At 35.2% G+C, this 15,834-nt stretch overlaps 1 protein-coding gene across 4 annotated transcripts in view; it reads left to right on the top strand.

Annotated features, from left to right (window-relative positions):
- The window catches only part of ENOX1 (ecto-NOX disulfide-thiol exchanger 1), a 1,465,540-nt gene that overhangs the window by 1,200,910 nt on the left and 248,796 nt on the right, over positions 1–15,834 (top strand). For all 4 annotated transcript variants that reach the window (XM_053707980.1, XM_053707982.1, XM_053707981.1 and 1 more), the window contains one exon: positions 10,310–10,494. In XM_053707980.1, coding sequence (XP_053563955.1) covers positions 10,310–10,494 — 185 coding nt within the window. The remainder of the gene's footprint in view (positions 1–10,309; positions 10,495–15,834) is intronic.

Genomic DNA, 15,834 nt, shown 5'->3' with positions numbered 1-15,834 from the left:
TTTTATGTGAATACTGTCAGCTACCTTCTCCAGCTTGCTGCTGTTTGTGTAAAGGGTCTTTTCATATGCAAAAGAAGGGGGAGGGGGGGTATCTTATTTTCCATTTGCAGTGGGTTTTCCAGCCACCTTTTCAACAGAGCTAAACTGAAAGCTTCTAAGTTTTTTTAAACGGTTTTATACTGGATTTTTATATCAGTATCTGTGCATCTTATTCTTTATAGTAGTGTCTATTACATGCAGTTATATGAAAATGAGTGTATACTGTCCCTTTAAGTATTTCTATCATTATAATAATTAAAACTCAAACATTTAATCTAAGTTGGCAGCAATTATTATCTATAAACTGAGTGGCTACTAGGTGAATAAAAACTAGAACAAGCTGAATTCAAATACTGGGACCCTTCTTTAGGAAAAGTGTTATAAATAGTGCTGTAGCTTAAAAATGTGATGTGTGAAGAGGAAATGTGGAATTCTGTTCTTCTGTGGGCATGTGATGCAATTTGATTTTTCCTAAAGTTTCAAGAGATGTTTGACCACCAAGATGATTCATTTTGCCTCCTTGGTTGTGGAAGAGCAAGTCATGAGAAGGTGGGGCATTTTTGACCCTTTGAAACAGCTATTAGGAAAACCGTGGGTTAAAATATATGAGGCAATTACTCTTTTCTTTTAGTTCCTTTATAAATTTAAAAGTTGTGGTGTGTCTAATCAAGGTTGGCATGAGTTGATTTATGGTGGTTCTTTATGTCAAAGTAGTGCTGCCAGTTGTTTAAGATATGGTTAGCGATAAATTGGCTTTCCTATAATTTGGCATAATCTAGAAAATAACCATTCATAAGTAGCTGACAAATATAATAATATATAACATACAGGGACATTTTAGACATGATCTTTAAAATGTATATTGTGTCATTCAATTTCTATTTCACATTAGTATTTATCAGCATGTATTTATTTATGCTCCACAGATATCCTATTGTCTGCATTCCTTCCTGCAAAAATATAGGTTGTAAGATGTTATAACCATATACCTCTGCTTACAAGAGCCATGTAAAGATATGATTACATAGTGTTTATTGTAATCTCTGAATATATTATCTAGATACTTTATTTAGAAGCAAAAATGAATGATAATTATTTCATTTATATATTTTTGTTTTTGTCTTGACTGTGCAAAAATGTGAGTCTAAACTTGTTATTGGGCTTAAGAAAAAGAAATCTGAAAAACAGACAACTTCGTTCAAAATTGGAATCAGTGGCATTGTTGAGAAAGAGAATGGGAAAACTGAAAGCATTCCTTTTCTTAACAGCTGTTCTTCATAATGACATTCTATTGCATTCCAGAGAAGAATAGAGAATTGTATTATAAAATGATAGAATGCATGAAAATAATCAGAAGCTAAATAGAGATGGAGGAAATGCAATTTTCAGATATGACACCACCATTTCCTATGTTTTCCTTTTCCCTGATAATTTATACATCTAACGTTGCTGGTGCATGTTTTATGGCCTTTTGCACTTTGCCACTCAATTTTCATCTTATATTACAGACTGTGCAATTCATTTGGGAGAAGTAATTTTCATCCCTGCATACTAATCGATTTTCTCACAAACACCTGCTATCAGTTATGGTAATAAAAATGTCATTTTAAATTGAAAACAGTCCAAATGGAGCATCCCAGGGAAATGACTTAAGTGTCATTCAATGCTACTAATGCGGTAATGTTCTAGTGTTACCAACACACTTTTTCATATCAGCATTTACATTTTTATACAGTTTTAGTCATTATATTTCTCCTTCAGCTGGTGACTGTTTTAAAGTGTTGTCTTAAATCGATCTGTTGTAAGGAAAATGTCTATCCTGCAGGCTTACATTTTTTAATGTGCTCTTAAATCTGCAATGGATACGCAAATAATTTAGTTGCAAGAAAACAAAATCATTTTAAAAGAAAAAAGTAAGCTCATTTACATATATTCAAATACATATTGTTTTTCAAGATGTCTGTTTTTTGAGCAAGTGTAGGTTAAATACAAAATATACCTATTGCCAATATGTAAATTATCTTGGTTTTCATCATAATTAAATTATCTATACAACTAATAGTGTTAATGAACTTAATTGTTTGTTTGGCTTAATCAGTAATTAAATTAGATGTTTACTTGGCTGGCAAATACTGAAAAGATTTGCATAATGAACTGATTCACATTTATATCACATTTTTTCTACAATTGATATATTGAAATTGTAACATAGACAATAAGATTTCAAGGAAGATTCACCATAATAATAAAAAAATATTATTTAATATTTTGTCATCATCACAATTAGGCCACAGATATATAATATAAAAGCACCACTGGTATACACACAAACTCCCAATAGACCTCCTAATCTGATCTGAGTGTATTTTGATATGAAACTATGGAGCGTCTAAAATAAAATAAAGGCTAAAGTGTGACAGAAAATACATACATACATATATATATATATATATATATATATATATATATATATATATAGTTAATAGATGAAGCGCTCACTGGTCTTATCAAGTGTTACCAAATTGTATTCCTTAGTGACATTTAAACAAAAAAAACTCCAAAGGGTTGTCATGGAGATACAAGAAACAATACACAATATAAAACAAAATATAAAACAAAGTATCCACATATAAAAACAAAATGTCCACAGAAAAAAATATAGGTGGCCTAACATCCAAGTGCAATTTCATTAATAACCTCAGTGTATTTATCAGATATAACTAAAATATAACATATAGAACCGAAAGTGTAACCCTATGTGTAAACTTCTAAGTGTGTTAACGAAGTGTGTAAAGCAGTTCATGATAGGACATATAGGGATATCTATCTATATATATATATATATATATATATATATATATATATATATATATATATATATATATATATATATTCTGTTAAATAGCCAGTGGCCCAGCACTCCAACCTAGGAGGTGTATCCGTGACCTGGGTGCAATCCTTAAAGCGAATCAAGTATGTAAGTCCATATAATGAAGGGCACTCTAAGGTTTTTTATAGAAGCCAATAAGTATTAATTTATTGATAATGTCAAAAGAACATGGTCAACGTTTTGGCCCTCAGTTGGGCCTTCATCAGGACATTTACAGTCAAAGATCAGCTGTGCTGTATTGCTCCCAATCCAAAAAAAGGCGTATGTATATATATATATATATATATATATATATATACAAATGGATGAGCAAATGTATGGCCATATCAAACAGCACAAACTTATATGAGCGTAGATCCTTACCATTACATTTAGGTACTGACATTGAAAACTGGATAGTTAGAACAAGTTGTGATCATTGAAACGACTGCCGAAGTAAGCATTATGTGCGTGTAGGGCATTCATTCCTATAGCCCTTTGCAGCAAACTTTTCTTCCATTAGTTGTAGCTGTACAAGTTTCAGTTTATCAGATGAGTTGTTTCTCACTACCCTCAACATCTGGGCTTTAGGTATGGTTCTCACCAAAGATCTCAGGTGGCTACTGTTAGCATGCAATATAGAGTGGTACCTAATCGGCCATCCTCCTTAAAGATCCGTAAATCCAGAAAGTCAAGGGTTGTCTTACTTGCAGATATTTTCAACTTGGTCGGACAATCTGAGATAAACATAAAAAATGAATATATACGGTATATATATATATATATATATATATATATATATATATATATATATATATATATATATAGAAAGTGCCCGAATACTACTTGTGTTAAAGAATCTTGTGATGAAGTGTCCCACGTATAATCATTACCTGGTTTCCTTTGCTGTGGCCAGTCAGAGTTAAGATTTAAATAATTGTAGAGTGGTCTGGCAAACAGTAGCATGTCTAGATGGTCAATGGCAACCTCCTACCTATATGTGCCCAGGCCAGGAACTGACCCTTTTGGTGGTTTCTTGCAAGATACCTGAAGATTCAGGTGGAAGCGTCACAAATATTCTTGGTCAAACTAAGTGCATCCTATTTGAATGTAAGTTTGCCCCCTTTTAGCTTTCCAAAATCGGAGGAATTATTCAGATATTTTTTACAACTCACTACAATTTGGCCCTGATCTTAAAATGGTGATATTTTAAATTGGGATTTGTTGTTTGATCGAGATTGCCTGTGAAATGTCTGCAATCACAGTTTGAAGGCAGTCTCGCAGAGAGGCGTTTACTATACATCTTTGTGGGTGGCGATGCTTTTCTGATACTGGTGAAATATTAAAAGCAGCATAGCTACCTATATTGAAGATGTCATGTAAAGGATCACTTTTAGGGCAGCCTACACAAATTAAAAGAATAAAATAACGTATTAATGACATTCTTTAATACATTAGTTTAATCCTTTTTATGCAAAAAGAAAAACACAATAAACCCCCTACACAGCCGTACACTATTAACCCTAAACTGCCAGAACCCCTATAGCAATATAACCCAGTATACTGTTAACCCCTAAACCACCAGAACCCCCATTGCCCTGTTAAAATGAAAAATGGATTTAGGTTAAACTAGAAAGTTACAGCTACCGTCTTCTATGAAATATGTATATCACAAACACAAAATCTTTTTCCTAAAAAAAAAAAGGAAGAAAAAGACAATACTTAAAATACATTTTATAGAATTATACAATAAAATACACATAAATAAAACACTGTATATACAGTACAAGTATAATATACCCACATCCCCACTGCTCTTATAGGTTTGATAGTAATTTTTTTGTTTTTTTGTTCTTTATTAGCAACAGAGATCGCAGACATAACAGATATATAGACGTTCTGTGGGAGTTTCATGGGCGTTCCATGGGAGTAACCTTTATTTTAATGGGGACACATCACCAGGAGTTTCTCATTTTAAAATCACTATCCTCCATGTTATATATGTTTTAGCCATATTAGTTTTGCCAGCTTTTCTGTGGTAAGAATTTTCAATGTAAGAAATCTAGTGAATGTATAATGGGACTTAATTTACATACGGTATATATTATTTGAAGTGTTAGTACACAGAAACCATTTTTTATTCAATTAGTGCACAGTCAATTGTGTAAACATACTTTAAATAGCCCCCGTTGAGATAAGAGATGAGTGGCGATGTTGTCAGACTTTTACTAAACCTGCGTTCCCTATTAATTCCTATGGGAGACACATTGCCACTCGTCAGAACATAGAGGGTCAGCTGACTTTCTTTTTAAAAATATCTTGTGGGTTTAATGATGCTTTTATCATCAGGGCCTAAGTGTTTATCTGAATGGATTAATAAGGGATAGGATAACTTCTTCAGAATGAGCAAATGTGGGTCATTTAAAGGGTCATTGTACTGTAACATTTTTTTTCTTTTTTAATGTTTCCCTAATCATCCTTTTTTTACCTGCTGAAGAGCATATTAGATTTATTTTGTCATTTGAAATATGTTTTTTTTTCCTTTTGAAACCAACACATATACTAAAAATACAATACTGCAGTATTATCCATATAAATAAGAATCAGCAGCAGACCTCAACCTCCTAGCTGGAGGTTGTTCCTAGGACTAAATATTATCATTGTGGTGCCTATATATTGGAGTTGAGGGGTAATATGTAGAGAAAGATAAGAAAAAAATACTTTTGTTCATGGAGGAATAAGAAACAGGAAATCTGCTATTCATTGAGGTTCAGCCATTTAAATGGGCATAAAACTCCAGGCACACAATCTTAACTTGTATCTTCATTTTCTGACCTCTTGCACCTTCATTCACAATCTTCACAACCCAATGCCATCAGACACAATATTATTCTATGACAAACTCCAGTGACACAACCCATCCTTCTCCCTACTTCAGTGCAATGCCCATTTGTTTATTCTATGGGTTGGATTTATCATATGTCGGACGCCCGACATCGCTAAATGCCGACAGTATACGCTGTTGGCATTTAACATTGCACAAGCATTTCTGGTGAAATGCTTGTGCAATGCCACCCCTTGCACATTTGCGTCCAATCGGCCGCTAGCAGGGGGTGCCAATCATCCCAATCGGATACAATATGATTGCTGCCTGCCTCCTCAGAGGTGGCGGATAAGTTAAGGAGCAGCGAGACAGCTGTTTCTTCATTTTTGTTCCCAGCAAGTCTGAAGGCTCGCGCGGAAAACAGCTGCATCCACAGCATAATAAATCTACCCCTATGTATTGCAGCAATTTTACAACATGCAGTCTGGCCCCATTGTCTTTAATCTTGGCAATACTAACATATAATTTAAACCTCCCTCCCCACTGATGTATTTCCTCCTCCCTTCAGGAATATGCAAGTGACATCTATCCCTCTATTGATCTAATTTAACTTCCTCAATACTCTCCACTTACTTTCTCCCTATTGCTATAAGACTTTTAAAAAAATAATAATGGGAAAACTTGTGTCCTTGTTTTGCTTAAAGGGACATGAAACCCCAAATTTTCCTTCCATGATTCAGATAGAGAATAAAATTTTAAACTATTTTATAATTTACTTCTATTGTCTAATTTGTTTCATTCTCTTGGTATTATTTGCTGAAGTAACAGCAATGCACTACTGGTTTCGAACTGAAGACATGGGTGAGCCAATGACAATCTGTATATATATTCAGCCACCAATCAGCAGCTAGAATCTAGGTACTTTGTTGCTCCTGAGCTTGCTTAGAAAAACATTTCAGCAAAGGATAACAAGAGAAGGAAGCAAATCAAATAATAGAAGTAAATTGGAAAGTTGTTTAAAATGATATTCTATATCTGAATCGTGAAAGAAAATTTTGGGGTTTCATGTCCCTTTAAGTCACATTTAAAATAATATTCAAAAGATGGAGGACAAAAAAATATACTATTATAAAGCACTACCAAAATAAAAAGAAGAAACTACTGACACCCCCCATAAAAGAAAATATAGAAGTGTTAGGGTTACACAGGTGTTATTAACATTACTAATACCCCCTGCTTTATTTTTTATTCTGCTAAAAAATCATTTAAAATATAGAATAAAGGGCCTCCCAGCTGTAAAAGAATGCTTAGTAAAAGGTTATAGCAATAAGAGGCTAGATGTTTTTTTCTTTTTCTTATTTAAAGCCTTTCTTGCTTTTTTACTTGTTTTATTATGACTTTGCAGATTACAGTTTCCTTTAATGTCATCTTTGCGCACTATGTCTAGCCATAGATGACTTACATTGTGTTTCCCGCTGTCTTCCAATTTTATAATCAGCAGAGAAAAAATTACAGATTGTCATCACAAAATCACATAAAGCAATCTGACCTTTTCTTACTCGATTGAAACTTTTTTCCTTTAACTTTTACTTTTATATTGATGCTAGTCCTACAGACTCTTTATACCACACATTTTACATCACATTATTGTATTGTGTTGCCTTCACATTATAACCAGAGCTAGGAAATTATTTTATATATAGAATTATTTTTCTTATAATGTATTTCCTATTATCTTGCAATTCTATTAGTTTACAATTTGACCAATTTTCTACCACTTTCTGGTTCTCAGAAATCATTATTTTATTATATTGCATAATATTTAAGTAAATTATTGCACCATAGGTAAATAAAGTATCAAATCCAAATAATTTAGGTTGGACCCAGTTGAAAAAATCAACTATAAGGGGCCGAATTATCATTGTCCGCCAGACATCGCTGAATGCCGACAGCATATGCTGTCAGCATTTAACATTACACAAGCAGTGAACTGCTTGTCCAATGCCGCCCCCTGCAGATACACGGCCAATCGGCCGCTAGCAGAGGGTGTCAATCAGCCCGATCGTATAGGATAAGGTGGATTGATGTCCGCAGCCTCAGAGCAGGTGGGCCAGTTAAGGAGCAGCGGTTTTAAGACTGCTGCTTCATAACTGCTGTTTCCGGCAAGCCTGAAGGCTCGTGTGGAAACAGGGGCATCAGGGACCATTTGGCCCTTGATAAATCGGCCCCATAGTCTAATCTGTTAGATCTTGTTACTATTATGTGCACAGATCTATGTTTTAACCCATGCAAGGGGGTTAAAGCCATAGTTAAAGCTTCGGTCCAGCAATCCTGATGACTGGCAGCTACACACATATGATTAGCTCTGGTGTCATGTTCAGCTTAGGTCCAGAGCAGACTTTAGTTATGTGTTTTATCCCTTTAAAGAGCTTAAATACATACGGCTAGATTACAAGTCTTGCGTTATGAGTAAAAAAGCAGCGTTAAGCCTCATAACGCTGCTTTTTTACTACCGCTGGTATTACGAGTCTTGCAGATTTAGGGGCACCGCACACTTTTTTGGCCTTACCGCAAATCAACTTACGCAAATTGCGTATAGTTTATTTTCAATGGGACTTTCATAGCGCCGGTATTACGAGCTTGGGAGGCCAAAAAGTGAGCGGTACAGCCTATACCCGTCAGTAGTTACGAGTTTTACACTACAAAGCTGTAGCATAAAACTCATAACTAAAGTGCTAAAAAGTACACTAACACCCATAAATTACCTATTAACCCCTAAACCGAGGCCCTCCCGCATCGCAAACACTATAATAAAATTATTAACCCCTAATCTGCCGCTCCGGACATTGCCGCCACTAGAATAAACATATTAACCCCTAAACCGTCATACTCCCGCCTCGCAAACACTAGTTAAATATTATTAACCCCTAATCTGCCGCCACTAACATCGCCACCACCTACCTACATTTATTAACCCCTAATCTGCCGCCCCAATGTCGCCACCACTATACTAAATTTATTAACCCCTAAATCTAAGTCTAACCCTAACACCCCCTAACGTAAATATAATTAAAATACATTTAAATAAAACTTACTATTAATAACTAAATAATTCCTATTTAAAACTAAATACTTACCTATAAAATAAACCCTACGCTAGCTACAATATAACTAATAGTTACATTGCATCTAGTTTAGGGTTTATTTTTATGTTACAGGCAAGTTTGTATTTATATTAACTAGGTAGAATAGTTACTAAATAGTTATTAACTATTTACTAACTACCTAGCTAAAATAAATACAAATTTACCTGTAAAATAAAACCTAACCTAAGTTACACTAACACCTAGCACTACACTACAGTTAAATAAATTACCTAAATTAAATACAATTAAATAAATTAAATACAATTAGCTAAATTGCAAAAAAAACCCCACTAAATTACAGAAACTAAAAAACAAATTACAAGATATTTAAACTAATTACACCTAATCTAATAGCCCCCAAAAATAAAAAAAACCCTAGCCTAAACTAAACTACCAATAGCCCTTAAAAGGGCCTTTTGCTGGGCATTGCCCCGAAGAAATCAGCTCTTTTACATGAAAAAAAAATACAAACAACCCCCCCAACAGTAAAACCCACCACCCACACAACCAACCCCCAAATAAAAGCCCAACTAAAAAAACCTAAGCTCCCCATTGCCCTGAAAAGGGCATTTGGATGGGCATTGCCCTTAAAAGGGCATTTAGCTCTATTGCCGCCCAAAGCCCTAACCGAAAAATAAAACCCACCCAATAAACCCTTAAAAAAACCTAACACTAACCCCTGAAGATCCACTTACAGTTTTGAAGATCAAGCTCAAGAGCAGCAAACAACCTAGGTTCTAGCTGCTGATTGGTGGATGCATATATATACTGATTGTCATTGACTCACCAATGTGTTCAGTTAGAAACCAGAAGTGCATTGCTGCTCCTTCAACAAATGATATCAAGAGAATGAAACAAATTAAATAATAGAGATAAATCAAGAAGTTGTTTAAAATTGTATTCTCTATCTAAATCATGAAAGACAATTTTTGGGTTTCATGTCCCTTTAAGTTCTGCACTGCAAAACCCCTGCTTACAAAATAAATATTTTAAAACTGCAAAACTACTTTAAAACACTAATGAGTATGTTTATCTGAGCCTATTAAGGTTAACTATAAATAAGTTTAACCACTGCTATTAGCAATCACTTCAGGTTTAGACAATTTTCCTCATGTTGAAGAAAAATCTAGGCTACATACTTTGGTTTTCAAGTAAAACATTTTAGACAGACTCAAGAGGTATTGCATGTCCCTTTAATGCCCTGGCTTTACAGCTGTTATTGTGCAAGGCATCCTTTCAATATGATTTTATTTTGATCATATGTAACTTGTTATTCATGAAAATACGTATTTCATGTTGATTAATGATTAATGTAGTCAGATGTCTGTTGGTTAAATCTTTGCAGTATTCCAGCTAATGATGCTTTATAAAATTTATGTTTATTTTTTTTACCTTTTAAAACGTTTTTGCAATGGTTTCTTTTACCCTCAGCTTTAGCTGCGCAAGCATATGCACTGAAAGAAGAAAATGACAGTCTGCGCTGGCAACTTGATGCCTATAGGAACGAAGTGGATCTGCTTAAACAGGAGAAAGGTCACCATGGCAGGACAGAAGAAAGCTTAACCAGGGACCAGCAGTTGCAGTTTTTACAACAGACTGTACACAATATGCAACAGGTAATAGCTATAAAATACAATGATATAGCTCTGCAGTATAAACATAAATGTTTAAAGCATGCAAGTAAAATATATAGGTGTATGTATACATGGTACTGTTAATTCAGCTTGGGTTTTCTTTTTTATGCTTATTTATATTAAATGGGCAACACAATAGGAATTCCTACTTTTTTCTGTGCATTTTATTTGTATTGGATTTATTTGTGAATGGTTCCTGTACTTATTATGGGATGTGTCAATGTCAGCCGATAAATCTGTGGTAACTTTGCTTTTAAGCCAATGAGCTTCTATTCCATGGGCCAGTACTGCACAAAAATGTACTTCCTGTTAGTGTCAGAATCAAAATAAGCTTTTATTTGTAACATTTATAAATATGGCTCCATGGACCGGGCAAAGTTGTCCTCCATACGGGCAGAAGTCTTCATCCAGACGGCATCTTCTGTCTTCATCCATCCGACGCGGAGCAGGTCCATCTTCAAGACATCCAATGTGGAGCATCCTCTTCATCCGGAGTCTTCTTACTGAATGAAGGTACCTTCTAGAGGACCACTTTGCCCGACTTGGATGAAGACTTCTCCCTGCTTCATTAAGGACTTCGGCCCGGTTAGATGAAGACTTCTGCCGCTTCCTTGAGGATGAATGTCCTGTCTTCAGAACAGTAAGTCGATCTTCAGGGGGTTAGTGTTAGTTTTTTTAAGGGCGTATTGGATGGGTTTTATTGTTAGCTTAGGGCTTTGGGTCGCAAAAGAGATAACTTTTCAGGGCAATGGGGAGCTTAGGTTTTTTTAGTTAGCTTTTTATTTGGGGGGTTTGTTGTGTAGGTGGTGGGTTTTACTGTTGGGGGGTGTTTGTATTTTTTTTTTACACTTAAAAGAGCTGATTATTTTGGGGCAATGCCCTGCAAAAGGCCCTTTTAAGGGCTATTGATAGTTTAGTTGGGGGGCTTTTTTATTTTGATAGGGCTATTAGATTAGGTGTAATTAGTTTAAAGATCTTGTAATTTGTTTTTTATTTTCTGTAATTTAGTGTTTGTTTGTTTTTGTACTTTAACTAATTGTATTTAATTTATTTAATTGTATTTAATTTAGTTAATTTATTTAATTGTAGTGTAGTGTTAGGTGTTAGCGTAACTTAGGTTAGGTTTTATTTTACAGGTACTTTTGTATTTATTTTAGCTAGGTAGTTATTAAGTTAATAACTATTTAATAACTATTCTACCTAGTTAAAATAAATACAAACTTGCCTGTAAAATAAAAATAAACCCTAAGCTAGATACAATGTAACTATTAGTTATATTGTAGCTAGTTTAGGGTTTATTTTATAGGTAAGTATTTAGTTTTAAATATTTAGTTTTAAATAGGAATAATTTAGTTAATGATAGTAATTTTATTTAGATTTATTTAAATTATATTTAAGTTAGGGGGTGTTAGGGTTAGACTTAGGTTTAGGGGTTAATACATTTAGAATAGTGGCAGCGACGTTGAGGGCAGATTAGGGGTTAATAAGTGTAGGTAGGTTGCGGCGACATTGGGGGCGGTAGATTAGGGGTTAATAAAAATAATGTAGGTGTCGGCGATGTTGGGGGCAGCAGATCAGGGGATAATAATTATAATGAAGGTGTCGGCGATATCCAGAGTGGTAGATTAGGGGTTAATAAGTATAATGTAGGTGGCGGTGATGTTAGGGGTGGCAGATTAGGGGTTAATAATATTTATATTATTATTTAGTGTTTGCGAGGCTGGAGTGTGGCGGTTTAGGGGTTAATATGTTTATTATAGTGGCGGCGATGTCCGGAGCGGCAGATTAGGGGTTAAATTTTTTATTTTTAGTGTTTTTGATGCGGGAGGGCCTCGGTTTAGGGGTTAATAGGTAGTTTATGGGTGTTAGTGTACTTTTTAGCACTTTAGCTATGAGTTTTTTTTTGTTTTTTTTTTAACAAGCTTTATTAAACATAAAGAAACATCATACAAAGACAGAATGTTACACCATCATAGTATACAAGAGGGCTTGTGTTTGAGTATTCCAAAAACTAAAAGCTTTGGAGAGATAGTGGCGTAAGTCCAACATTATTCAGTGTCCAGAAATGTGCCCTCCCTGAGATCGGAGAGGGTGAGTCCGCTGCTGTGTTTGCTACAATGTCCTCTGGTCGTTAGAGAGAAAAGTAGCTCTGGCGTAACATTCAATATAATAAAACTTGGATTTTTGTTGCTAAACAGTTCAACACATTTTGTCCTTTGTTTGTTCTTAAGAAGAAGTAAACATTCTAACATGAACCAAAAGACATACGAAAGACAGATAGGTCAGTGTGCAGTACATTTAAGAAGGAAGAGAAAATAGGGGGGGAAGGGGGGAAGAAAAAAACAAACAAAAAACAAAACATAAACAAACCATTTATTTGTAATTGCATGCATTAGCACGGTCAGGGATATAAAAATATAAGTAATATTTTGCCCTTACTGTGGATGTGTAGGAGGGGGGTTCCAAGTGGCCATCATCAGTTCATATGTGGCCACCTGGTTGCTCCTGAGGTAATGGAGTTTCTCCAGGATCAACAGTTCCTCTACTGCTGAACGCCAATCACAGAGGGCAGGTGTTTCTTTAGATTTCCACCACTTTGGTATTAGTCTCTTAGCACCGGTGAGCATAATCAGGAGAAGGGCCCGGTTGTGGCTGCTCTTAGTGTCGGGAAGATGAAGGAATAGTAAAGTTTATGGGGATATGTGTGTTCAGTTTATCGGACATCTCCTTCAGGACTGACGTCCAGTAATTGGTCAACTTGGGGCATTCCCACCAAATATGAATAAGAGTACCCTGTTCACCGCACCCTCTCCAGCAAGTGTCTCTGACTGTCGGGAAAATCTGATGGAGTCTATGTGGGGTATAGTACCATCTTGAGAGTAATTTAATTTGTATTTCTTGAACTGAGACAGAGGAACGTTTAATTAACTTAAACGATTTAAGCCAATCTTCTTCAATAATAGAATTAAGGTCCCTGTTCCATGCTCTAGTAAATGAGGGGAGTGGAGTATCTGGTGGTGTCAAGAGTAGTTTATATATTTTTGAGATTAATCGTCTTGGCGGTGAGGTCCCTGTACAAAGTGTTTCAAAGGGGGTAAGGTCTCTGAGAAAATTTCCTCTGTCGTTATGGTGTGACAAGTAGTGCGATAGCTGATGATATCTTAATCATGAGGAAAAAACTTCCCCATGGAGTTCTACCATCTCCTGTTGTGAACGTAATCTGCCGTTATGGAGAGCGAAATGAAGTATTCCTAACCTCAGATTATGTGGTGCAGTTTTACGTTTACATAATTCATAGTAGGGAATCTCAGGGTTTTCAAGAATCGGTAGCATTGGGGATGATCTTGCCGAAATGTGTGTGCTAGTTGCGAGTAATCTATCCCATTCTAGAAATGTTTCTGACGTTAGATGATATTTGTGTAAGAGTTTAGGGCGCTTGGAGGCATGGATCCATGCGAAGGATGCCACATTGTTGGTATGAAGAATCTGTCCATCCAACCTAACCCATTGTTTTTGGGATGTGTTGTGTGACCACTCTACTATTCTCTGAAGGAGTATAGCTCTTCTATACAAGGCCAAATTAGGGAATCCCAACCCCCCCCCCCTGTCTCTAGGGAGGTATAGAGTTTTTTTTTGGTATTCTGGGTTTTACTCCAGTCCAGATAAACCGTTCTAAGGAACCCTGTAGTTGTAATAAGAAGTCTGTGGGCAGATGTATAGGTACAGTTTGTATAACGTACAGAATACGTGGCAGAATGTTCATCTTGACTAGACTTATTTTCCCCATCCAGGATAAGGATTTATTTCTCCAGGAGGATAGATCATTAATTATTTCCCTACGTAATGTGAGGTAATTATGTTTATATAAGTCTGAGGAGTTTGCTGACAGATAAATACCTAGGTACTTCAGTTTGGATGTAGCTATGGGAACATTGTAATCAGTAGCTAATAGTTGAAACAAAAATTATCAATCCTGGGATTGATGGAATGTACACCTGTATAGCACTCTTTCCCTATTTGACAATGGCAAAAATTGGACAAGATATAGGAGTCTGAAGTGGGAGGAGTGCGTTGGGATGTATTAAAATATAACCTTTATTGGTAAATTTAAAAAAAGCAACAACAAACACAATCTACATACATACTTAATTAAAATTGCAGGATTGGGTCTAATTGAATTTTTTCAGTCAGTTGGAGTGGTTGTGACATATATTGAGGAAAACTTAGACTAATAGTCAGTTTCACACTATGGTATTCTCAGTAGCTGTACATTATTTGAATATTAGTAACACTTGCGTGGTATCCGTAAAGCTGCTATACTCTGATAGTGATTCAGTTGCTGGTCTAGTTTTAATAATTAGCTATAAAAGAATACAGCACTAGGCTAGCTTGAATTTTTGTACTGTTGTTATTCAGACAGATATGGTGTTATTTGTATCAAGTAATTCGTATAATTATTATTGTAACAAAGCACTTGAAAAAACGTTCCAGTTGTATCACATTATTTTAATAATTTATTGATATAAAGAATGTGTATAATATATAGTTCATGGTTGACTATACAGGATAACTCTTTGTTACACTTTTGGTCTTGTTTCTGCTACGGTTAACATAATGTTAATAGATTGCTGCTCTTATTAGCTGCATAAAGAAGATTTCTGTCAGGTGTACACTTGTTCTGCTGACCTTTAGCGTTAAGTGTAACAACTGTCTTGAGTAACTTTTTTTAGACTAGGCTTCTGTTACAATATTTCACCTCAGCGATTTGTGTTTCTATTATCTTTATTAGTCCCCCAAGTTATTATATTAAAGTCATACTCTGTTTATTTCATTTTCATAGTTATAGCAATTGTATAAATTGATTACGGTGCTGCTGCAGGATAGCTGCTGTTCGTAAACTTAGTTTAGCTTTGCTTATACTGAGGATTGACTTGTTAATATATATTACCGGACTGAATATTAAGCATTTGGAAGGCTGAGTACTGATCTCAAACAAACAATTTGCCATATAGTGTGTATATTAATGCTCCGTATTTCTTAACCGCTAGTTTACAATCAACACTAGGTTCTTACTATATGTGCCGGTTCAGTTAGGTAGCGTTAACTTGGCTTAGCTTATGCTAAAGATTAACAGGTTAATGCGTGTTGCTGGATTGAATATTATGCATTTTAGAAGGCCGAGTATAGGTCTTAAATTAACGTTTTGCGGTATTGAATATATATTGAGACTCTGTATTTCTTAACCGCTTGTTTGTAATCAACACTGGGCTCTTACTATAAATGCCGGTTCAATTCCAATTTGTAAAGTTAACTTAGCTTAGC

This window comes from Bombina bombina, chromosome 3 (assembly GCF_027579735.1).
Source record: "Bombina bombina isolate aBomBom1 chromosome 3, aBomBom1.pri, whole genome shotgun sequence".
Taxonomy (NCBI): Eukaryota; Metazoa; Chordata; class Amphibia; order Anura; family Bombinatoridae; genus Bombina; species Bombina bombina.
The sequence above is the reverse complement of the archived record's forward strand: the minus strand, read 5'-3'. Positions and strand labels throughout refer to the sequence as shown.